At 37.5% G+C, this 26,457-nt stretch overlaps 1 protein-coding gene across 1 annotated transcript; it reads left to right on the forward strand.

Annotated features, from left to right (window-relative positions):
- The first annotated feature begins 2,347 nt into the window (after positions 1-2,347).
- Positions 2,348-24,859, forward strand: CXXC4 (CXXC finger protein 4). The gene is given in 3 exon segments (XM_008150237.3): positions 2,348-2,711; positions 2,714-3,447; positions 22,324-24,859. Coding segments are annotated over 3 exon segments (1,143 nt in total). The 3' UTR covers positions 22,369-24,859.
- Positions 24,860-26,457: the final 1,598 nt, after the last annotated feature.

Here is a 26,457-nt window from a genome sequence, read left to right on the forward strand (position 1 = left end):
ACCTTGAGGGAGGAAGGGGGAGGTGATGGCAAGAAGGAAAAGCAAGGAAGCTTCTGTTTGGGAACACACTCCAATACTCTGAAAAGGGCTGTTAAATTATTTCTTTATTTGGAACAAGGTCGAAAGACTGAAATGTTGAACATTTTCCCTCCACTCGGTGTGGTGATATCTAATGCATGGTTGGCATAACTATTTTTTTTTTTTTTTACTGAGTAGCAGTTATTATGGTCTTGGAGTTATAATGTGATTCGCAGAAACTGAAGCTATATGCATATTCTTGCTGTGTCTTCCCCCACCCCCCTTCCAAGCATCAAGAATATGTAGCCAGGAGCATTTTGGGGGTACCCTTTGTATTGCCATCAGAGCTCTGAAGGGAGCAGTTTTTCCTAATGCGAAACCACAGAGGTGGTTCCTGAGTGATTAGGGACTTGCTGTGATTGAAAGATGCCTGCTAGCTTCTAATCCAGCCTGGGGTGAGGTTCCTTATCTTGATTTGCTTTGCCTAATAGGGATTTGTTTACATAAACCCCTCTTTTTAGGGCACCTCGTCAGCAGGTCTTGAAGTTTTTGCACTTGGAGTTTGGGCATAAATGGTTCATTAATCTAATTATAAGCATAATTACTATAATTGATATCCATTTTGAACTGAATATATGAGACTGAGACTACTGGGCCCCATTTAGAATTCCCTAAACTCCACATTCTAGACCAATATGTGGGCTTCAAAAGATGTCACAAAAATATATTCTGGCCTAAAAAAAAAAATAATCTGGAAACAAAGAAACTGGTTTTTTTAGGTTAATATACACTTTATGTCTTTGCTTTTCTTCTTAAAAGGCTGTGGTGTACCTCTCCCTTTGAAGTAAACAACTAAAATACCTCTTCCTACAGCAAAATAATGGTTTGTAAGCAAAGAGATGAATGCAAATATCCAGTTAACATTAAACTTTCCTCTTAAAAGGAGCAAAAGAAAAGCATAATTTTGATAGTTATTTCTTCAGGTAAACAACACCTTAAGAGACACCCCTCTTCCCTAATTTACTTAATGTAAAAACCAGTGACTGTGAGAAATTCTAAAATAAATAAATAAATAAATAAATAAATAATAAATAAATAAAATAAAGTCCCGTGCTTTCTTCTTGTCTTGGGAAGAGACAGGAACCTCCATGAGGCATTACTGGAAAATATTCTTATGGAGGCTGCAGGCACTTGGTTTAAAACCTGTGACATTATTTGTGTTACTTAATTTTTTTTTTTAAAAAAAATCTAGTCCATCTTTCTTTTCTTTCTTTTAAACAAGTAGAACACCACCCTCTTACCCCCACCCAGCCCCACCACCAAATGGCTTGTACAATTGAGACCTGTCCTTGGTCCTTTGAATTAAGACCCTAACAGAGCCAGCTGTGCTGGGATTCAAACTAATGACCGCAGACGCAGAAGGACACCGTGGCAGCTGGTAGTTCTTTTTTCCCCCCCTGCCTCTTCAGTTCAGCTTGTCTGCGGGCAGTCTCTCAGCTCTCGGTGGCATTGTGTTTGCTTACAGTTTCTACTCGGGCTGTATGGTAGACTTTCTCCGTACTTCATTTGCTAATTTCCTGTTCGTTTTCCTCGTAGAGCCATTGCTGTTTTCTACTTTACAGCATTTGCATGCCCAGGCAGCACTTGTTCACACATTTCCTAATGTTTAAATGCCCTCGGCTGCTAGGTAGTATCGCCCTCCCACCCCTGATTTGCATGTCTTTAGCACTCCAATTGCCCTTTTCCCTCGGCATTTGTCACCCCCGTCTTTCCCCTTTCCTTGGGTATCTAGGCTATTAATACGTTTTCTCAGGAGGGTTATAAGAATAGCGGGGAGGAGCTGTGTGTGCTGGAGGGAGGGCGGGCGGGCGGGAGCGCGGTTGGGAAGGGAGCGGGGCGGGGGGGGGGCGGGGGGACGGGGGTCGTGTCTTGATGATTGTCATGCAAACGACCTGACGGAGAATGTGGGAGCTTTCGGTGGCGGTGGCGGAAGAGTGAGGGGGGCTGTTTATTTGCTTTTTAATCTTTTTCCCTCGTGCAGCTCGTTGGAATGACTTTCTTTATTTTAGTTGTAACAGTTGGAGGATAATGCCAAGGAAGACGCTGCCTGGGAATTCGCCGTCTGTGGACATGCGCCCCAGAGAGGAATAGAGCAGCCCTCACCTTGCTCTCCCCGCCCGGACCCACCTTCCCCTCCCGCCTCGACCCCCGCCCCCACACCACCACCATCACCCCCTTCCCGCCCCCTCACCTCTCCCCCTTCCCCAGCCAGGCGTCGGACCCGGCGGTCCCCACTTCCACCCTGCACCCCTTCTTCCCCCCCTGCACCATGAACACCAATGTCTGCGTGGAGCCCGGGCCGGGCCCGGAGGCCCCGGGCTTGCCCAAGGAGAGCCACCTGCCCGAGGGGGCCCTCAACAGCCTTGTGGATTACAACTCGGAGATGGAGCGCTACCGCTCCTTCGCCACCTCCTTCTACAAGACCAACGGGGGCGCCTTCCCGCAGGCGGCCAAGATCGCGCGCATCACCACCCCCATCTTCCCCAGCAGCGCCGCCGCCGCCGCGGCCGCCGCGCGCATCGGCATGTCCCCCTGGAACTGCGACAACGCGGCCACCGCCGCCGCCGCCACCGCCATGCTCTGGGGCAGCGGCGGGGGCGGGGGCGGCGGCGGGGGCGGGGGCGGCGGCGGGGGCGGGGGGGCGGCGGGGGGGGGGGCGGGGGCGGCAGGAAATCCTCCTCCGCCGCCGCCTCCTCCTCCGCCTCCTCCTCCTCGGCGATCCTCCCCGCCGGCGGCGGCGGCGGCGGTGGTGGCGGCGGCGGCGGCGGCGGCGGCGGCGGTGGCGGCGGCGGCGGCGGCGGCGGCAGTAGGACCGGCATGCACCACCGAAACGACTCCCAGAGGCTGGGGAAAGCTGGCTGCGCGCCAGAGCCGTCGTTGCAAATGGCAAATACTAATTTCCTCTCCACCTTATCCCCTGAACACTGCAGACCTTTGGCGGGGGAATGCATGAACAAGCTCAAATGCGGCGCTGCTGAAGCAGAGATAATGAATCTCCCCGAGCGCGTGGGGACTTTTTCCGCTATCCCGGCTTTAGGGGGCATCTCATTACCTCCAGGGGTCATCGTCATGACAGCCCTTCACTCCCCCGCAGCAGCCTCAGCAGCCGTCACAGACAGTGCGTTTCAAATTGCCAATCTGGCAGACTGCCCGCAGAATCATTCCTCCTCCTCCTCGTCCTCCTCGGGGGGAGCTGGCGGAGCCAACCCGGCCAAGAAGAAGAGGAAAAGGTGTGGGGTCTGCGTGCCCTGCAAGAGGCTCATCAACTGTGGCGTCTGCAGCAGTTGCAGGAACCGCAAAACGGGACACCAGATCTGCAAATTTAGAAAATGTGAAGAGCTAAAGAAAAAACCTGGCACTTCGCTAGAGGTCAGAGGAGATGATTTCTTGTTTCCCAGTCTACCCCCCTCCCTCCTTTCTCCCCTCTCCTCTCCCCTTCAGGGCTTCTTGTCTGGCTTCAAGATGCAGTACCCCTTCCCCGAAGCTTCATTCAGGTTGTGAGATACCATTGATTGGAGGTGGTGTGCGGAGGGCACGGCGTCACCCCCTCCCCAGCTGCACTTCCTGTGGAACCGCCCTCCAGATGGGAAGGGCGTCCCTCCTCTTTATCTCGAGGGGGGCGGGGGGGACCTAATGTAATTGGTTTGAAAAAGCAGAAGTTTCACATTCAGGATGGTAAAACATTTTCCTTGGTGGTTAAAATACCCCCTCCCCTTCTGATTATTTTTGAAAGCATCTCTGCCCAAAGGAGGATTGGACACATCACATTCTATATACTTTTATTGGCTAGGAGAGGCTTACGAGTGGCCCCAATTATAACAGTGAGGACACGGTTTGTGGCACACAAGCCTATGTGCCCATTGAAACACACACACACACACACACACACACACACACACACACACACAGTAATCATGGAAGCTGAAATACTTGGATGCTATAGGGGGCTTTTCTACCCGCTTCTAGAATAGTTCTCTTCCACGTTTCCCATTTTATTTTCTGAAGATCTAGTATTTTTTGAGAAAGCTGAATACCACCTGCGATTTTTAAAGAGATGTTCATTTAGAATAAAGGGATACAATTAGTTCAAGTCATACAGGTGATCCTAATTTTACTTGAGAATTGTTTTACATAGTTTCAGAAAGAACCCAGTTACCGAAAGATACATGCTTTGGGCTCTGCTTTGGACAAAGTAACCGTTTTGTGGCCACAGAATTGTTCTATGCACAAGCACAGTTTTGGTTGATACCCTGTATGGTCCACAGTAGTTTCCTTTTCCTGGATGTCCTTCAAAGAGACAATGTATTGATGATCACTAAATGTTAAATTAGACTTTTAGTTATGTTAAATACAAAGATTGATGTGTTTGGTGGAAACACATCCATGGTAACCTGACCAAAACAAACAGGGCGGAAATGGAAAACCACAGGTAAATGGTGTTGGCAGTATTTTTAGCAAAGAAATATGGACAAATGATCATAATTGGATTCTTGATGAATTTCACAGAGTAGATGGCTAGATGATCATATGAATATGAGACCAGGGGTGGTAAATTTAGCATTTGAGAGTATTCTGTGGGCTGGTTTGTAGGGTGATAGTGGCTCTCACAAGTTATCGCCAGAAGGGCACCTGCATGTTCTTTTAAAAAATTGTGAACGCTGCTTAAAGGAGTTTTATCCACAAAGGACTGGTCTTTAAGAGAATGAAAGATAAGAGTGGGAGATTTTTGTTGCAGTTTGAACACAAATAAGATACAGATTTTCCAACAAAATTTTATTAATATAAAGAAAAGCCCAAAATACTCTGGGATTCCAAAAACAATCAGTATATATTGATAGGATTATTGATTGTGATTGGTTCCATCAAAATGTTGTATTTATTCCTCTTTGTATGAGTACTCATCTCTTTGTTGAAAGTTTGACTTTACTCCAGAGCAGTTTATTACATTTTCTTTGGCAACTCTGCTTCAGCAAAGAGAATAACAATGATTAAAATGCAGGTGCATGTCTTTTCTTAGGCCGCAAAAGTTAGTTTTTAGCGTTTGGGTTCTCTTTTCTAGATCAATTTATTGTAACTTCTCTAGGTCTCTAAGGCCCATGGGAAATGAAAATTCAGTTCATCCTGAAATTTCCTGTTAATCTGGTTGATAAGTATTACCTGGCTTTTCTTTTTATTTTTGAATTATAGATAGTATCTAGAATTATAGACGTGGTGTTGCTGGTAGGCCTTGTCTTTATAGCTAGACCCATGGTGCTGCCTGCATACCAGTTTCGGGTATGTAGTTGATAGGACCAGTGAGTAATTCTGATTCACTTAGTAAACAACCACTCCGTAGGAGCTTGATGTGAGTGCCAGTAGGTTTCCTATACTAGTTGCTGTGCTGATTTATCAGTCTAAACACATTTCATAAATTTCCTTTTTCTTCCTTTTGATAGTTTTCCCACAATCTTGTGATACCTTACGCATTTCAATCACATATTATTCCATAGTATTGCTTTTTCTTATTGTTTAACATCCAAGTGCTTAAAAGTTCTGTTGCTCTTCAGAAGGGGTGTGAGCGGGAGGGGAAACACATTTCTCTCTCTGTAGAACTCTGAAGAAGTTTTCCTAACTAGGTACTCATCCCACCAGAGAATGGGTCATGGCTCAAGGCTAAGATTATTAGTGAAATGTTCTTTGTCAAAAAGAAAGAAGAAGAAGTTGTGAGGTTTTTGGTTTGTTTGTTTAATTGACTGAGATTCTATCGAGATCATTAATATAAAGCAATGGTGGCATGATTGCCTTAAACACATGTGTAACCACATAGTTAGGGTTCTAGGAAACCAACTGGCCACATGTCAGAGTGACAGGGTTCACATGGCTGAAGCAAAGCTGCGGCAGTGCTTGTGGGTTGGTGACAAGTCCTCCTCCTGGCCTGCTTCCCTCTCTCATTTGGTCCCTGTAAGTTCTCATCAGCTATGGAGACGTTTTAGAGATTGGATAGACACCCTAGCTGAGGATGGTGATTTGAGGATTTATTATGGATGCTACCTGTGGATTTCAGGAGTGAGTTCAGTAGTTAGTATTTGTTGGCTTTAAATTATGGACTCCAATTAATATGTGGATCTCATCATTACTTATATTCTTATTTATCCCTTCAAACCTCCTGTGCAATTCTTATATTTGACTTATTCTCATCCCAAAGATTGGAGGCATACTCAGATTTTCTGGGTGAGTAAATGGAAATGAAGGTACACTCACATGGTTGTTTTGGGATTCTTGCCCACATTTTTTAAAGCCTCCCACCTAGCATTCTTTTCAAAACTCTGTTTTACTTATTTCCACATTTTCTGCCTCGTCTCATGTTAAGAGCATCTTAATGCCTCAGAAATAGGCCTATTAAATCACCCCTTTAATATATTTCATATGATAACAATGCACACAAGACTAATTTAATTTTTTCTATGATATTGTGCACTATATATTTGCACGTAACACTAGTCATTTATTCAGTTACTATATCTAAAAATCATCCATCATTAATTATTTAAAGGAGTTTTTACAAATGCTGTATCCCCCTTATATGACAAAACGTGTTAAAAACTTGTATCCTAAATGATCCATATTCCCAAATACTTTAAGAAACATGTGATTTCATATTATGATAGGTTGCATAATAGCACTTTGTGTCATACAAAGGTAATCTTCCAGTTTTTGTATTCACAGCAGTTCTATTTCTGACACTTAACTTTTTAAAAATATCCCAACCTGATATGTATAGCTCAAGGGATAAAATTGTCCCATGGGCAACCCCAGCCTCTTAGGCCCTGAACATTGTTCAGGTGACATGATTGATCTCTGTGGGACAGCATTAGAGACCACACAGATCTGGTTTCTCTCCCATTAGCTGATTTATGGAATTACATTAGTAAGCAGAGCCTCGGGAGATTTCCCTGCCCCCACTCTTGGCTCTGCTGTGAGTTACACACACACTGGCTACCCAGGCTTCCCTTGTGTTGGTGGAGGGACTTGAAAAGGACACATTAGAATGAAGAGACTGAGGAACTGGAAAGTCAGGAAAAAGGACAATTACATTCTCCTTTTTTCTCTTTAAGATTTATCTGCTGAATGCATAGGCCAACAATAACTTTCCATAAGTTCGGTTGAACTTCTAAGGGGTTTGGTGGAAAACATCCAGATACTGCCCCCAACTTGATAACTAAGAGTGTTTTAGGGGAGGAAGGACCCATTTCGTATGTAGGCTAAGTTCTAAGAGCCCCAACCACATAAATGGCACTGGAGGAATCCTGGACCAAGCATTGTCTGCAGCTTGAACAGGAAGAGGGCACCTACTTCCTGGAGAAACTCATCTGATGACCACAGTAAAAGAAGTGTGTCACGCAAACTCAGAGTCGGTGTAGTTAAATAGTAAGAGTTGGTAACTGAACATGCCATAAGTTTTTGAAGTTTGGTGACTTGAACATGTTTATAGGTAAAATACAAATGTTTTACATCTTAAATGGAAACATCTAGTTGTTTGTCATTTAGATCATAATTTAAAAATGAGGATTCAGTGTTCAGTTTAAAGAATCAAAAACATACCTGAATGAAAATATAAATTTGTGCTTTAATCTCAAAATGCAAATATGTAACTATCAAAGGGAAAGGAAAACTTTTCAATATATTTAAACAAAATAATAGTATATTGCCCTAACCGGTTTGGCGCAGTGGATAGAGCGACGGCCTGCGAACTCAAGGGTCCCAGGTTCAATTCCAGTCAAGGGCATGTACCTTGGTTGCAGGCACATCCCCAGCAGGGGGTATGCAAGGAGGCAGCTGATTGATATTTCTCTCTCTCCCTCTCCCTTTCTCTCTGTAAAAAAACCAATAAAATATATTTAAAAATAACAGTATATTAACACTAGAATGTAATAAAGAAATAAGACACCAAATTTCATATAGGATAAGGAAAAAGCACAGACAAGGGTAGCTTGGACTAAAGTAACAAAATAAGTATAGTTGTAGCCAAGGTATGACTGTAATACAAGTTCGATGGAATTCTCTTCCCATCACCAGGTTTAATATAAGGCAGTCAAAGTTGTTTTTAAAGAACCATACATTTTTGATAATTCCTAAATGAAAATAATACATCCACCTATCCAAATATCATGTAAATTATAAGCAATCTTTTGAATGTTAATTAAGAATAGTAAAATAAAAGCAGTTAAAATCCATTTTTAAATTATCCTATAAGAATGTTTGTTTGAAATTTAGTCATCATCAGACAAAATACAATCAGAAAGCCCATCAGAGCAATAAACAACAACAAACTGTAGACTTTAATCAGAGAAAAACACTTGGATATTTTAAATAAGAATGGAAATTGTATCTTAAGATGAGGGAAATAAAAGTTTCTTGATTTTTAAACATTTTTATGAGTAGATGATTGTATTGCTGCATATTTTGCTTAGTCTTAGCCAACTGTTTTCCTGGGTGAAAAGTTAAAAGTTCTGTATAGTCAGACTGACAGACTGGTAAATATAGGACAATTAATAAAAATAGTCTGTAAGACTAAATATTGAAAAGTGTCCAAAAGAAAGGACATTTCATCCATGTTTGCTGTGGCTTACCAGTTTGGAGACTGAAGATGTATATTGGGGTGACCCTGAAAACATTGGTAGAATATTCTTTATGGTTACAGAAGGAAAACATAAAACCGTTTGGGTATTCTACAGAAATAAGTCGTAGTGTTTCGTAAACTGTTCTGAAATAATTGGTCCTCTTAGAACTTACTGTTCAACCTCAATAGGTCAGATAGTCTGAATATGTAGTTCACTTTATCAGAAGACAATTCATATTTTAAGAATGACAAAATGTCCTGCTATTCAATAAATTTCACAAGAGTAGATCTCTTCCATTTTTGACATTTATTTTTACTCAGATTATACAAAAATGCTAAAAACTCATTATATGTCATACAGCAGATAAAATGATTGAATTAAATAAATTAATGGTTTGTTAAAAGTACCATGTAAACTTACAAATTGGAGAAATGATGACTTCTCTTTTAGTTTTCCTCTTATTTTTTGATTGGCTTTTACAAAAGCAAAATTTGACCCAAAAGAATGGCAAAATCTTTCATTGTTAAAGTGTGATGTTCAGTCACTCATTAGAATATGAGATGACCTGGCTGGGGAAGCACAGCGCTCCAGAAAATATAATTTTTTTACCAAAAAAGACCCACAAAAACTTGTTTTCAGAAAAGTTTTTTTGTAATCAGGGGAAGTTTTGAGGATGCGTACATGTATAGTTTGGTTCCTTCAGTTGTGGAGTGGCGGTTCTGCTCCTTCTTAACATCCTTTTTCATCTAACATTATGCTATGCTCCTTAGGCGGTTCAAAATCTTGGGGGAGGGGCACACGAGTGGTTTTATCCTTCAGTCATATCTTGTTCCATCACATGCAAACACCTGTCCTGAAATTGAATTATTCTGCAGGGTAATCGAAAAGCCTCCCTGCATTCGGCATCATATGTTTTCTGTTGTTTATTGAGTTATGTTGCACCATACTTCAGAGGCGACAGCCATTTAATAATGTTGAAGACTTAGCTCTGCAGGGGCTAAAAGGATCCCAGCAGGCTTGTTAACTTCTACTCTAAAACATTATGAGAAATATTTTTTCCTCTGTGAAACTTCAGGGCTTTCTCTTAATTTATTTTAAGGGCACTAGATTCATAGCCAGGTATGAGAAGGAGCCTTAACATTTTTGGGGTTTCCCTATTTCTTAATATCTAACCCACCAATTTCACTTAAAAGAAAATGGCAAAGCAAACAATTACTTATTAAAAAACTAAAACTAAAGATATATTTCTTTGGCTGATATATACAAAATATAAATTATAATCAGAAAATATTCCACTGGTTTCTTGGATTTTTATTTATTTACTAGAGGCCCGATGCATGAAATTCGTGCAAGGGGCTCGGCCCTCACAGCCCCAGCTTTGTCTGGAAGGTCATCCTGATGGTCGTTCTGCTGTTTGGTCTAATTAGCATATTAGCTCTTCATTATATAGGATAATTAAAAAGTATATTTTTATTTACTTTTGGCCACATTTATGACAGGTTGTGGGAAGAGCCAGTAGTATCAAGTCAATTACCACTTGAACAATGTTATATACATCAGCAAACTTCTCTGACTTTATTTACTCACCTGTAAAAGGGGGCTAATATCAGTGTACCTTACATCTTTTTAATATTGCATATAGGTTGTGTTCTTTGCATACCGAAAGAAGCTATGCAACTTCTTGTTCCTATTTTAAAGTCATCAATAAAAAGTAGAGTATAAAACAATTATATTTAGAAATAACTCAGTGCAATAACATGTTACTTAGAACAGGTAGAAAAAATAAAGCTCAGGTAGAGGATTGCATTTTCTGAACATTTGTCTTAATCATCCAGTTCACCAAAGATCTGGCTTGATTTCACTTGGAAAGAGATAAACTCAGTAAACAAGTTTTTCTGTTCTTACGTCTGTCAAACGCCCAGGAAAACTTCAAATTACCCAAGGTAGTCAGTGGATGTGGTGAGCCAGTTTAGGTAAGTTAGTGCCTTTCCTCTGTCCACCAAAGGCACATCACCACCATTAATTAGTAAAGCGCGTGTGTGTGTGTGTGTGTGTGTGTGTGTGTGTGTTTCACTTTATTAACTCGGTACCTTCATTTGGCTACTATTTTCTCTATCTGGACAGACACAAAGGATTATTCTAAATATGAATCAGTGAGTTTAAGAAAATCATTGTAAGGAACGAATGGTTAAATGCTTATCATGAGTTCTAGTTGGAGAACATATTTAACAAATACTGGAACAGTGTAGCGTTACTTTTGTTTTGGAAGATAAGTATGTGTGTAGGGGGAATAAAACAGGTAGACATACATTTTGAGATAAGTGAATGAAGTGACTATGTAGAGCTTTCTTTTTTTATTTTTAATAAGAGAATAGTTATAAAATGAAGTTAGTGGGCAATAATAGAAAAGCCTGGTGGTTTTCTAGGAGAAATTTGTGATAAGCCCTAAAAGATTTGGAATATCAACCAAGACAGCATTGAAAACAAAAGAGAAAGGAATATTCAAGCCAGGAAAGCAATGTGGTACATATTTAGAAGGAACATTGTCAAGATAAGATACAGAAGTTTTGCAGAGAATGGAAACTGTAAAAACAAGGAAGATTTTCATGACTTGATCAGTTCATTTGGTTTGGGAGTCTGAGCCGAGGTTCAAGTTCAGTGGCATGGCAGCTGAATTAGAGACAAGGAGAAACAGTTTGTGTTATGGCTGACGTTATTTTCACTTATGCCTTTGAAACATTTAGTAGAATAATTCTAAGGTGTAGCTAAAGCAGAATACATCCAATATGGGTGAAACATCGGATCTCTTTTAGAGCTCATCTGCATCTGAATATCTAAATTAATATTTCCAAAGACATTTTGAAGAAAGTGAAGAAAGTGCCATACTATGGGAAAAACTGTGCTGAAAGTGCGGTTTCTTGCTCAAGGACTTAAAAACAACCTGGATGATTGATAATGTCAAAAGAAGAGAGATCAAGTAGAATGACAAGAGAAAGGGCTGTGTATTTATAGATCAGGAAGAGTCATGGGCATTTCTGTGTATTTCAGCAAATCTGGTGAGTTCCAAAGAGGATATATTTTCTCCAAAACTTTACATAGTGAAAAGAGATGAAATACATTTCTAAAAGAATAAACTATGTAAACTTAATTGTGTGGAAATGATGGTTCTGAGTGATGGTAAATCAGTGGCAGTAGAATGCCTATTGGGGAAAGGCCTATCTATGGGAAATGTTCTTGTTTATAATAAGGTTAAATGATATCAGTGATGGTTTTAATGGAGTCAAGAATAAGGAAAATAGATAAAATTCTCAGTTGTATGTATATGGATGAGAAGTGAGCAGATGTGGAAACTCCTAGTAAACATTAAATACTTTGTTTGCTCTAATGTTTATTCATGAAAAACAAAAACTGGCCTTTTCCATCCCAATGGAAATGCATATTGGATATTTTATATAAGGCTGCTATATATAGAGTTAAATTCATTATGAAGCGGAGTGGTTTTGGATTTTCCTCACGGTGATTCTTTTCACATAAGTATGTTATTTATATGGCATGGAGCTGTGTTTTTCAAACTCCAGGTGACAGCACATTAGTGGTCCATGAAACCAGTGTGTGTTGTTTACCACCAGGATTTTTGTAAAGTAGACTAGAATAGAGCAGGACAGAAAATATGAGTGTGTCACATATAGTAAGAGTACATATTGTTAAACTTCTGTTTCAGTTATGTATGTATCCGTAAATGTGTGTGCATGCATGTGCTAGGCTGCTATGTCAAATGTATTTCTAACTGTTGGTTGCAGTCAAAAGCGTTTGAAAAACACTAGTTTAGTGACAGCAACAACACTATCAAACAAGTCTGTAGTGAGGAAAGAAATTATATTTGTGAATGGAACAATGTTCACAAGATAAAGAGTAACATTTAAATGTGTTTCTATAAATAGTGTGTCTTTACTGTGCCTAAGCAGATCTGTACCTTTTCTGTGTATTTACGAATACACTAGGGGCCTGATGCATGAAATTCGTGCAAGGGGCTCGGCCCTCGCAGCCCCGGGCCCCACCCCCCGCCCACTGGTCATTCTGGAAGGTCATTCCACCATCAGGTCTATTTAGCATATTAGCTCTTTATTATATAGGATGACATGTTACCAAGCATGTGGTAAGCCATTGATCAATTCAGTTTAACAAATCCTTAGGTAGGGACTGTTAATTTCTAAGACATGTTGTAAATGTTGTGGATAAAAACACACAAACACATGTACTGCTTTTTTTCAATATCCATATAAATTTCCTAACTCTATATCTTATTTCATCCAAGATACTTATGATCTTAATTCTCAGTCCAAGAAATGGACACACTAAAAATGATAAAATTGAATTTAAAAATATTTTGGCAGCATCTCACACCTATTTAAAAATCTTGGGATTTCTTGATTCATCCCTAGCTTGGTTCTTCCCGAGACTCAGATAAGAAATACAAACTGTTACCTATGATCTCTACTTGGCTACATCACGTGGTTATGTAGTATTCCAGAATTTTTTTAGGAATAAGAAAAAAATACTTGCCTTAAACATTTGAACATCCTGAGAATCTACAGAGTGACTTGTTATTTCAAACGTATTTTACAGAATACTGGAAACACTTGTTTGACTTGAATAAGAAAAAGAGCCATATTGAAAGAGAGAAGTAAAGGAATAAAGGGGAAAAAAAAAAGAGAGGGAGGGAGGATGGAGAAATGGTGGATGGGTAGGCAGACCATAGTGTTACTGATTAAAAGGAAATCAGTAGGAACCTGTGGCAGGAAGGATTATTATGGTCAAGTTCATTTTCTTGTGTCTGATTTAAATAAAAAAATAGTGGAAATGGTTAATGTCTCACAATTTTTGGAAAGATGCCATGAGTCTGGGTATAGACCCACTAGAATCATTTAGCATTGTTTTTATTTACCAAAGTCGGGGACGGGGGGATAGTTTCAGAGAAACTAGTGCTTTTTCTTTTCTTTGAATTTTATTTTAAGAGTAATTCTTTCAAGCCTGCAATTAGAAACATAGAAAGGCCAAGATGGGAAACACAAAATTAATGATGGCATTTAGGGAGACAGAGGCTACCCAGCATCCATAAGCAACTAATTGTTCAAAAGTAGTATAAGTTTTAAATGATTGTCAGGAGAACTTCCTGAAAAATACAGAATTGCATGTATAGAAAAGACTCCAGAAAAAAAGGGACAAAAGAATAGTAGCCACGATATCTTATAAATCCCATGCCTGAAACAAAGTTAGGCTTATTAATTTACTTTCCTGGTTTATGTGGAGGAGACTGTGTCTGCACAAAGATGGAGAACATAATACTTACAGAAAAAGTAGTTCATGCAAATTCCCTGAGGAGAAATTTGAATCTAAGTGCTTGAGTCTTGCTGATGTCATGGTAGTGGACAATGCTTAAGAGTGCATATCCTCTTAATGAGACAGATTATCCAAAATATGTTTCTAAAGAGTTAAGTAATGTATAATAACTTGATAAAATGAAATTCTAATAATTGTTGACTCTATACCTTTTACTTTTATTATTTCAGAAGAATATTAAGGAGAGAGATTAAAAAGTCGGAGTGGTTGTGAATTTGAACAATTCAGACAGCAATTGCAGTTATTAAAAAACTTTTAAAGAGGAAATAATTCAAAAGCTACATATTATTTTCAGAAGTATAGTCATAACCACATACATTATTTTCTGAAATGTTTGAAATTTTCTCTAAATTCTTCTAAGTAATTGATGGACATGAAACATGCTTTGGTTTCTAGGCTGGGTCTATCTCAGTATTTGGGTATTTGTCAAAGAAGATTCTGAACCAAATGAAGTTCAATGGCTTTAGCCAGATGTTACAGAGCTTACCTCAAGACAGTGGTTCTCAACCTTTCTAATGCTGCGACCCTTTAATACAGTTCCTCAAGTTGTGGTGACCCCCAACCATAAAATTATTTTCGTTGCTACTTCATAACTGTAATTTTGCTACTGTTATGAATCGTAATGTAAATATCTGTGTTTTCCGGTGGTCTTAGGCGACCCTGATAGCGGTTCTCAACCTGTGGGTCGCGACCCACAGGTTGAGAACTGCTGCTGTAGAGCCTAAGACCATCGGAAAACACAGAGATTTACATTATAATACATAACAGTAGCAAAATTACAGTTATGAAGTAGCAACTAAAATAATTTTATGGTTGGGGGTCACCACAACTTGAGGAACTGTATTAAAGGGTCACGGCATTAGAAAGGTTGAGAGTCACTGCCTTAAGAGAACATTTCTATTAAACCTATGTCCACTTGTTAGATAATATAGAAAAATGAATATTTAAAAAATTCTCAGATCTGTAATAATCAAAGTGAAACACCATAATTTGAATTGTTCTTATAAAGGCTAGGTCTAACTATTCTGTTTTACTTGAATATAAGTTAGAGGTTGTCCAAATCATAGTTTAAAACAAAATCACTTCTTAATATTTTAATTGATTTTTTGAGAGGAGGGGGGGATGACAGAGAAACATCTATTGGTTGTCTCCCACACCAGCCTGGTCCTGGGATCAAACCTGCAGCCTGGGTCTGTGCCCTGACCAGGATAGAACTGGCCCACCTTTTGGTGTAGGGGAGAACACTCCTACCAGCTGAGCCACACTGGCTAGGGCAGTTAATATTGTTTAAGTCCACGCCTATCTCCTCACATTTTATATGGATCTTTTTCTCTTCAATAAAAAACAGGAAAGTTCACTGCCTGCTTCAGAATTAACCAAAATATTTCAAAATTATTCAACAATGTGCTCTTGAAAAGAATGTTTTTGTTTTCCAATAGCTGACTTTCAGTAATCTCACCTAAACTTATTGTTGTATTCAGCAGGAATTAATAGGGAGACTTTGAGGGGAGATATATTTATTTACTTGTGTCTCGGCAGTGTGTGTGTGTGTGTGTGTGTGTGTGTGTGTATGTGTGTATTCAGATGTATTTATTTATTTTTAATACATTTTATTGATTTCAGAGAGGAAAGGAGAGGGAGAGATAGAAACATCAATAATGAGAGAGAATCGTTGATCAGCTGACTCCTGCACGATCCCCACTGGGGGTCGAGCCCACAACCCAGGCATGTGCCCTTGACTGAAACCAAACATGGGACCCCTCAGCCGCAGGCCGACGCTCTATCCACTGAGCCAAATCAGCTAGGGCCAGATTTATTTATAATGTAACCATCTATATTTACATATATTCATAAATGACATATAAACAGATACAAATGAAATTAACTTTAGATATTTTTAATCATCCTTGACAGTATAGTATAGATTTCATTAGCCTAAACTTTGCTCTTTAAATCTCAATTTTACTTTTAATTTCCTTTCACACTCTTATACATAAGGTTAAAAATGATTTTTAAAATAATTTTTCAAAAATGCCTTTTTAATTTGAGGGTCATTGAAATAAATTCTTTTTTTTATTGCAGGTACCATTCTATTATGTTTTTATTTTTATAAGTCCAAGAACATTTTAATCACTAAACTACCTACTTATAATACAGTAAATTTACCTATTTCTTGGAATGATGTGGTTTGGAGTGTTTTTACCAAAATTAACTGAAATATAATTATATTTGAAGTAATCAAGAGACTTGCCTAAATAAAGTAGTTACCTTTGATACTAGGGCCAAAAGTGAATGCCTTTCCTGGTCACTACTTGATGAGTGTGAATCATGATGTTAATTCAGCTGTTACTTTCCTTCCTGCTGACTCGCTCCTACCCCATCCACAAATTCCCTTTGGACAGTTGATTTCCTAACCAGCTCTCCTGTCATATTGACTTGACTTAGTACCTGTGCAACATAATATATAAACTCATCTTTCCATTTATCAAAGTTAGCCGGGCTTCCCTTCTAAAGCCCTGCCATCACGGTCTGAAGTCATGCCATCGCCGTGGGAGGGTGGCAGTGTTCCTCAAGGATGGGGAGGAAGAGCCCTCTTAGTCCCAAGGCAGTAGCAAGAGCCACAGCCCGCAGAGAATCGATGCTAACGAAAAAGCTATCTCCAGTTTTCCACCATGAATCAGAGGAACCCTGGCCACAACTGTCAATTTGGAAATCAAAAAAGAAAAATACTCCTTATAATCATATTTAAGGCCCCCTAAAATCGGGTCATAAAATTATCCAGTTACTTATTTGGTGCCTTCCTCCTTTTAAAGAGGGGTCGAACATTCCAATTACTGGTAATATTGATAGGTGTTTTTTGGTTTACATATGGATAATGGCTAAAATAAGATGTGAGTATACCAGTCTTATACAGCTTATATGAGAAGTGAATCTGAATTATGAGAAAAGTTAAACTGATATATATAATACATATATATACTGTATATGTATAATACATATATATTGCAGCAGAAAGGAAGGAGAAAGTTAGATATAATTTTAAAAGTGAAAACAGTGTATATATACATCAACTCACATATTTTTAAATTAAGGTATTAAAATATAAAGTTGCTTTTGAATATAATAGTGAACTACTGCACTGTGAGATTATCATCTATTATAAATTGTCTCTCACACTTACTGACCTGTGCTCTATCTGTGCTTGCTAATAATTCTGTTGTAGTTGCTGGATTATGATTTTTTAATATGCTATTTATAAATAGGATATGGAAAAATATTTCTGCTAAAACCATTTTGGGGCATTTCTAACATTTGCTAGGTATCATTTTAGACCAATTAATTATCCAAAGATTTATATTCATATGCATGTGTGTGTGTGTATTTACATTCAGCCAGGCAGGTTTTGAAATTTTGTCAGTAAAAACGTTAACCTACATAACTTGATATTTTAGCATTGTTGTGAATTAAATCATGAAAAAATATTTTTTTTCCACCACCCGGGATTCTTTTCCTTTTGTTCATCTTAAAAATCCAAAAGTTTGAAGCAAATATAATCAAATATCTAAAAGCAAAAAATAGGACTTACTATTATATTTTGTCATATCGATTCAGATACTTTTTATTGCAACATTCAGTGGTTCATTAAGGTTTTCAAACCCGAACATGAAGAGGCAAATCAAATGCAGCGGGTGTTTCCAATTCCAAGGCCTTGGATGTCCAAGAGTTTAAAAACTTATAGTGGAACTCCTCATAGTGAGAACAATATTTCAAAATAGTTTACAAGAGGCTGCATTGGCTAAGTACGGTTTCAAATCGCTTTGCTTTTGGTTAGATAAGCATCATTATGTATGGGAATCAGAAAATTATTAGATGACATATTTCTTTTATTAATAAAAAATGGGATTGAAGAAGCTTATTCTTTGAATAGTGTAAGAATATTGGTATCTTAAAATACTGACATCCGTGTGGAAATCCCTGCATTAGAGACATCGTGTTTCACAGTAGAATTCTGAAGGCATAGGCAAATCATTGAGACTTCTGGATTTCAAAGTGTGCTAGTCTGAGTAAATATAAAGATACATTTAACTTTAGCTACAGAATTTGCTGCTGTCATAATTAGTATCTCAATTTATTACATGCATCCTGAAGTAAATTTTAACATTGAGTTGCTTTTTGAAAACTCATGTCTAGCTCTATTAAAAATAATTCATTTTATTGTGTCCAGAATACTGCTACATTTTACATATTGTATCTAGATAGGAATAGCCAACCCAATATATTTCATATATACAAAGTTGGAGATACTCCACATTCACTTTTTAGGAGGTAAGTTTTTATTAAACTTGATATATTTTTAACAAGAGGATGTAAAGCCCTGATCAGCCAGAAGATACTGTAGTCCCTGTGACTGCTTAGCAGGCACCAGAAAGAAAGAAAGAAAGAAAGAAAGAAAGAAAGAAAGAAAGAAAGAGAGAGAGAGAGAGAGAGAGAGAGAGAGAGAGAGAGAGAGAGAGAGAGAGAGAAAGAGAAAGAAGAAAGAGGAGAGGAGGGGAGGGAAGAGGAGGGCAGGGGAGGGGAGGGGAAGGAAGGAAGGAAGGAAGGAAGGAAGGAAGGAAGGAAGGAAGGAAGGAAGGAAGGAAGGAAGGAAGGAAGGAAAAGGAAGGAAAGAAAAGAAACATGCTTAATCCTTAAAGTGCCAGCTTTTGGGAATCTTATCTATTTTATGTCATTTAATTATTTCTTTATTGCTAGTTTGATGAAAATCATACCGAATTACATTTCTTCCAGGGACATGGATATGTATGCTTTTTTTTCTTTTCTTTATAAAAGTAAATGTAAAATGTGCTGGACTTGGATTGTATCATTCTTCTATTCACAGAAATGTGCTGGCTTTTTAAGGTTATTTAGGAGGGAAACAGAAGGCATTCACGTCAGCTTGAAGGTCATTTCATATCTGGCTCATATAGGGATGAATCCTCTGGAACACGATGCTTTACAGCAGAACCGGAAAGAGAAAGGGGGGCTGCAGACGGCTCCCCAGGTCTCCTGGGAGCAAGACTGCTGTTCGTCAGTGTTTGCACCTGCATGAGCAGGGAAGGCTGCCTTGAACAATGCCCATCAGCTCAATTCTATTCTTTACCTCCCGCCCCCTTCCCTTCCTGGGGAATCTGGCTTTCCTGTCACTCAGGATAACGATTTCCTGCAAGCATCACTGAGATCCAGAAAGTCACTGTAATCTCATCAAGAGTGTGATTCCCCAGCTGGGACTCTTGAATTTATATAACCCAAAGGTAGCTAGCTGGCCGGGGTGCATAATCCCCCGCGTTGGTCCCCAGAGCTCCCACACCATTTAAAATGGAAGTCCTCTGATAAAGACGACCTCATCAGCTGACAAAATTAGAGAAGATATATCCCCAAATTAATACAATCAGAAAGCTGTAATTTAACCCAAGATGTTGCCTGATGTTAACCTTATATATGACAGTGTTGCTTCACCCATCCTGAAAAGAACTTAGTCCAGCCCTAACATAAACTTCCAATGAGCCCAGTAAAATTTGGGCAGGAGATGGGCTCTGCATCCTGTGTTTTGTGGCCTATGGTACACTAAGGAGCTTTGTTACTTTTTATTAGTAAAACTCCTAGAGATCCATCACTTCAAGTTTCTGGTGAATGCCTTGAAAATTTGTTCTAAATGGTGCCCACCTCATCATTTTTAGGCTTTATTACCTCAATCAAAGATATTAATATAAGAGAGAAATATTATTTAAGAGAAGTTTCCCTGCTTATCTTCCTCCTTTCCCGGGAGCAGTGGGTTCTCCATATCCTTAGGTAGAGATGTGTGCTGGTCTCAACGAATGCACAGTAATATGCCCACACCACGGAGCTGTTTGTGACAGATCATGTTAGTATAGAAAACCAGCTCTCTGCTTCTCCCATTGCATTATCTAATTTTTGTGCTAACAAGCATTGAGGAGTGCTTATCTCTTTTCTCACAACATTGACCTTTGAGCCCAGGTGGCATTTTATAAAGCTGTCTGTTTAAAAACATTATAAATAACAGTGCGTAGTGGAAAGGGTCACAGGCAGAGCAAAGAGCTGGAAAATAAATTTAAAAATATCTAAGACATAAGGAGTTCACCTCATTGAAAAATGTATTCCATGTATTTTTTGTTTATCTTCATAAACATATGTTTATCAGGATACAAAATTATATAAGCATATATTTACAATCTTGTTTCCAGTTGGCATCCGAGAGTAAGTTGGCATCTCTATGTCATATACTATACATGTAAATGTGAATATATATGAATATAAATGCACATGTTTTATTTTTCACATGTGAATCTGTAATTGCATGGATATGCTTGGATCTAACTTGTTAAAAATGACTACATTTATATAAGTATGCATACATAAATAAAATTTATTCTTAGTTGGCATCAGGCAGCAAGTTAGCATCTGTTACAAACGAAGTTTGCATTTACTGTGTGTGTGTGTGTGTGAAGCATAAATATTAGAATGAATATATTGTTTCTTATTCATAGTTCCTTTAATAATGATTAAGTGCATGTAGGAGCATTTATCATTATTACATTTATCATTGAAAAGTTAAGCTTAGAAAGCAGTAAAGTGGTGTTTTTTTCTCAAAAACCAAGCAACGAATACGTCTCCAAGGTATGCCCAGTGACCTGAAGAGAAGGAAACAGATGAAACCATAAGGAGTGGGGAGTAAATATTAGTAAGATAAGTAGCATTTTTGTGGGAGCAACAACCTTTTAGTTTGTGCTTTCAGAAAATACTTCACAAGTTAAATATTTTTGTTTATATGTATATATCTATATACAAATTGGAATTCGATACCATTAGTTGGTTCTTACCACATTCATGTTGAAATTTATTGTGTTGGCTATGAGGACAGTTTATAAAAAAATATGTTAAGTACAGATAGTGAAAACAGTTTTGCTTTCCAAAATGGTTGCTTTATATATTTAAATTTCAGTTGACATCTTGATCAATTAGTACACTTTTATTTTTAGATGACATTACTACAGTAGGACTGTATCAATCAAATAAGGCATGTGTGAGAAAGTAAATGAAAGCTAACAAGTTATCAAAAAGTATTTGTGGTAGGACTTTTCATGTATTTTCTGAAATATGAAATTCAAGTATTATTAACACTGTATGTTAACACTCTATAAGGTGTGTGTACATGTTCTTCTATACTAATTCAATATTTTTGTAACAATCAGTATACAATTAATTTAGTTATTTATCCTCAGCAGCCATCTTATCGTCTACACAGGCTGGTTGCACCAGTTTAACAAGGAATAAAATTAACTCTCATTTGCCCTTATGAGAAAATTTAGCCTTAACTTGTTTCTTATGTACCTTCAATATGTACCTATGGGATTCTGTTTTATAAAAAAGAGTGTGGCATTATGTATTGCTATAATGTTAATATATAGAGGAAAATTCAATAGCTTAACTACCATTGAATAAAAAAAACCCCATTGTAACTATTAACTTTTTGTTGAAGCAGTTGCTCAAACTTTTGGTGTTAGCTTATTATTCCTTTGGAATACGGTAGTATTTTTATGGTACAAAAGGGTAGTCATGGTCCATTGAGAATCACTGGTTAGTGTAAGTTTGTTTCATATAGATGATATTGATTTATTGAATATGCAGACTTACTTTAAAAGGGTGATATATTTTGTCAGTCTAGCTCTGATTAGATTATCTGTAGGAATATTCCGCATTGATAGTTGTTAAGTGATAGAAGTAATATTTATGTAATATTTATTGTAGTCTTGTCATAAAAGAAGTTCTCCAGAACAAAAACAAATTACTTCACTGAGTTCTAAATATTGGTCTTACAGAGGGTGCCTGTGTATGTAGCAGGTACAGATTTTAAAGACACCTGCTAGCTGGTCCTCCTATTATTGATGAATGGCATGAGCCATCCCATTTATTCTAATGGCTACCCCTGTTCTACACTGTGTTTCCTCTATTTTTAGACCAATGAGTTTTAATCATTACATTTAGTAAGTTAGCATTAGATTCAATACTCTAATGTTTGTAGTGTTCTAAGCTTGATCATTTATTTTTTATTAAATGTTGAAATATACAAGTCATTATGTTGTACCTTATTGACTAAAACTGTTGCTGAAGAATAAAGGAGAAAATTCTAATTTTGTATTGGCATAGAAAGTAAGCTTAACGTGTTTTCTTGCTCTTTTTTTTATAGAGAACACCTGTTCCCAGCGCTGAAGCATTCCGATGGTTCTTTTAAAGCAGTAGTATATCTTATTTTCAAGGCATTTGGAAGTGAAGGGCAAACTAATGTCTTGTTTTAAGAAACTGCTTAGTCCACCACTGAAGAAAATATCCAGATATTATTTTCATTTTATGTATAGGGGTTTCTTCAAAAAAAAAAAAAAAAAGGAAAAGAAAAGAAAAAAAAGACATATCAAAATAATCTGGGAGCTTGGGGAATTGGCCAGTCTGTTTACTTTGGATACACTGATTCTTTGATGTAATTTAGCTATCCTAGTGAAGTTGTTGTCTATTTTGAAAGTGGCTGTAAAAAATAAGTTTGGGTAAACCCCTGCTGTAAAATCATGTATCTTTGCAAAGTACATATCTATACTTCATTTTCAAATATATGTGTTTCAGTACTGTAAACTGTACAGATAGCAGCTTGTATTTTGTGTGTTTAGACACAAGGAGACAATCACGTCTGAGCATCTATGGAGATTAACAGTTTGTACACAACAGTATGGTTCTGCGAGTTAAATCTGGAGCAATAAATTTTAGCTTTAAATATTTTTTGCCAGTTGTTTCTAGAAGCAGCAACAGCGGTGGCATGTTTTGCCATGCATCTTTCGGTAGAGACTTGATGCCAAGTTTCACAAGAGGAAAAGATGATGATGCATCCGGCAATTACCTGCAGTTGTATTGTTATAGGAGGGAAGATGTGATGAAAGTTTCAATTAATCTTTTGAGCACTATATTAGAGTAGTGGTTATGCACTTGCATTGCTTACAAACGAGCTGTACAGAAGGGTATACCTCCCAAATACTTAGTGTAGTTGACTTGTCTTGGGTTGCACTGTACGGCGGAGTACCCTGAGTAGTTGGAATATGCAGAATCAGTTGTATAAATTTTTTTAAACAGTGTTTTCTAGGACACAGAATAAAGCATCAGATCGTAGGGGGAGAAATCCATGACTGAGTTTTTTTTTACTAGCCCAGCATGGGCTGTATTTTTTGTTTGTTTATTTTTTGCGTTATTATTATTATTTTTTTGGTAGAAAAAATAAACACTTAATAATAAAATGTATCCAAATGTTTTAATTCCATGTATGATATTAAATGGGTAGTTTTGTTTTACATTTTGAACATATCAAAGCTTCTGCCTTGAGACATGGCTAGGTATATTTTTAAGTAAAAAGAGTTAAACACATTCATAAACATGAGGTTTTTTTAATCTTTTGTTATCTTCCTTTCTCATAGCCTCCCATTTGGACCAGTGGCCTTCCCCTAGGCCCTCAGTGGAATGTTCCATTGCTCCCATTCCCATTCTTGTCATCAAGGATGCTGTGGTTCCAGAGAATTCCATAAATGTAAACAACCCCTAAACACAAAGGAGTATGCTTCATAGGACCCGGGCTACCTTTTCACCTAGAATTTGGTTTGCTTATGGCAGTTGGGGCTCCTAAGGCTGTCCCAGTAGGACAATTATTATTTGTGATGACATGTTACCTAAGATTCTTTTTTTTTTTTTTGGTCAGATACTGTTCAACTTCAACAATAAAATAGAGTTTAGCAAAAATACATAGAGAATCAAAGTTGCCATGTTACTGTCATTTTTTATTTTTTATCTACTGATTTCAGCCTACGCATCCATAAGCCTTTTGAAAAATGTTAGCAAAATGTATCATGTGAAGAAAAATAACTTGGGAAGAGAAAGGGTGATGAAAAAGACTGCAAAACTTTAGGAAGCCTAGCAGATGAATAATTTTTAAAAGGCTAGTTCTAGCTTTGAATTGAAAGTAATAGAACAGAGGAGATTTTAAAAACATGGAAGGAGCATTCGCCATAAGAATTCTGGAGGGAGGGATGGGTAAGGTACTAACAAATGCTAATGTTAAAGTGTGCTTTAACTTGCCTGGAATATGAATGCAAGGTCTACAGTTATGGTCCAATAGCCTTTTTGAGAAAAATTCATTATCTGTTATACCTATCCATGTTTAGAGAAGAGAATTAAATAATCACAAACTAAAACATGCTGTATATTAGTTTTGAGATCACTTTCTACTTGCTATATATTCCTTTGAGGATTTCTAGATAGAATTTCTATTCCAGCTGTGGGAGAAGAGAGCTATATGAATTATTTCTAGTTCCTTTTTTATTTTACTTATTTTTTTAAATCAATTTGCTAATTTTTACAAGTAAGTGAAAACTAACTCTCACACTTGAATGGGAAGCTTGCCTTGCTTTTTGGAAAACGATGATTGTTATTACAGCAGTGAAGCAAACTTCTTTCCCTTCAGACTGCATTAGGCACACAATAGCATATAAAGATCTCATAGCAATGTACCAAGAGTCTGAAATACATGCTAGTGTTGCATGTCTTGATGTGTTTTTGTTTGTTCGTTTTCTTAAAGAACTTATGAATCTGTATATTGTAAAATGTGGTGTTTTACATGTCAATTCAATTTTTTAATGAAAGAAAATCTGTTGATTATTAAAATGGAAATGTATAGCTTTTCTTTAATTCTCTTATATGTTCTTACTCTTGACATTGTTCTTTTACACTACCCATTTCTTTGGTTTTGCTAAAACTCTATTTATATAATGTAGGGTGCATATAAAGTTCTCGTTGATGATGTTGAAGAAGGATATTACTCTTCTGGCTTCAATCTAATTCCTTTCTCTAAGTCTATGTACCAAGAGCTGTAAAGCATATCATTATAATCCTAAGGGAATGATTTCAAGGTTTACATTTTCATGATTTTAAAATACCAATGAAAGGTAACTTTTAAAATTCCTCACTGTATGTTTTATATTCAGCACCAAGAAAATTAAGAATATAAAAATGGAATATAGATCGGGTGGACTATCAATACACCTTAATAATTTCCTATCAGATAAGTCAAATAAAATAGTTTGTAAGAGAGGTCTACATACACAGAAGTCTTGTTTTGTCTTGGGGTAGATGAGGAAATGCTACATTCTGTCAGCATTTTGGGGGGAGCATGGAAAATCTTTGGGTGTCAATTTCCTTGTCAGCTGTCACTTAGCACACTAACATCACAAGAACATCATAATGTAAACCTTTTTCCAGGCCTTCAGACTATAGTGGCTTTGTGATGAATTCTATCTGTCTGTGTACAAGGGGAGGCATGTGTACAAAGTAGAAATGTATCCATGCTTGGGAGAAAAAAAAAAAGTCTTCCTCCATTGTAAGAGTATATAAAGACATCTCCTGGTTGCTTAATTCCAAATACACAACTTCCTTCTTCTAAACACATTTATAGGGAGCAAGAGATGGTGGGCTTACTATGAATTAATATTAACTAATCACTCAAAGAAAAGGATATTCCCTTCCTTTTATTCAGAACCCCTGACATGTAAATCATACAATTAATCCTAAAGCATAGAAAGTGTTTAAGCTGATAGTATCTGTAATCAAATAATGAAAAAAGGAAAGCCGTTAAAGGAACACACCATTTAGGGTCAAATAATGTTCAGCAAAAACGGTAGTGGGTCTTTGATCACAGGGATATCAAACAGTTGGTTCTCATGTAACAGCTAAATGTTTCAGATTTTGTTTTTATTAAATTTGGCAGTTTCACACTGAGATCTGTATTCCTGGTGAATAGAAGACAGCTACTATGTTAGGAGGGGTTCAATTTTCACAACTGCAAGGAAGTCAGAGAGAAGTTTCAGGAATGGACCACAAAATGTACTCGTTTCACAGTGCTCTCCTATTCTGAACTGTGCAGTTATCTATTAAATTTTCTAACAGATATTTGTGTAAGGTGTATGTATGCTTGTGCAATTATAAAAAAAAGCAGTTTTGGAAAACAGTGTATTTATTAAAGAAAATTACTTATAGGGCATGTACAAAACTGTAAAAAAAAAAAAAAAACCCTTTAAAAAACACATTCAATTTGCCCAGTAAAGTTGTTTTTGTGAAATTTATGTGTTGTTGAATAAAGGACTTTAGTATTCAAAGTATCTCTATTTTTCCATGAACAAATTTTTATTTGTGGGATTTTTAAGTAATGAGCAAATGATCCTGAAAATCTAATTTTGTTTATGATAAAAAAGTTTATAATTCTACATTTGCCCTTATGTTAGCAAAATGAATACTG

Source organism: Eptesicus fuscus, chromosome 2, assembly GCF_027574615.1.
Source record: "Eptesicus fuscus isolate TK198812 chromosome 2, DD_ASM_mEF_20220401, whole genome shotgun sequence".
NCBI lineage: Eukaryota > Metazoa > Chordata > Mammalia > Chiroptera > Vespertilionidae > Eptesicus > Eptesicus fuscus.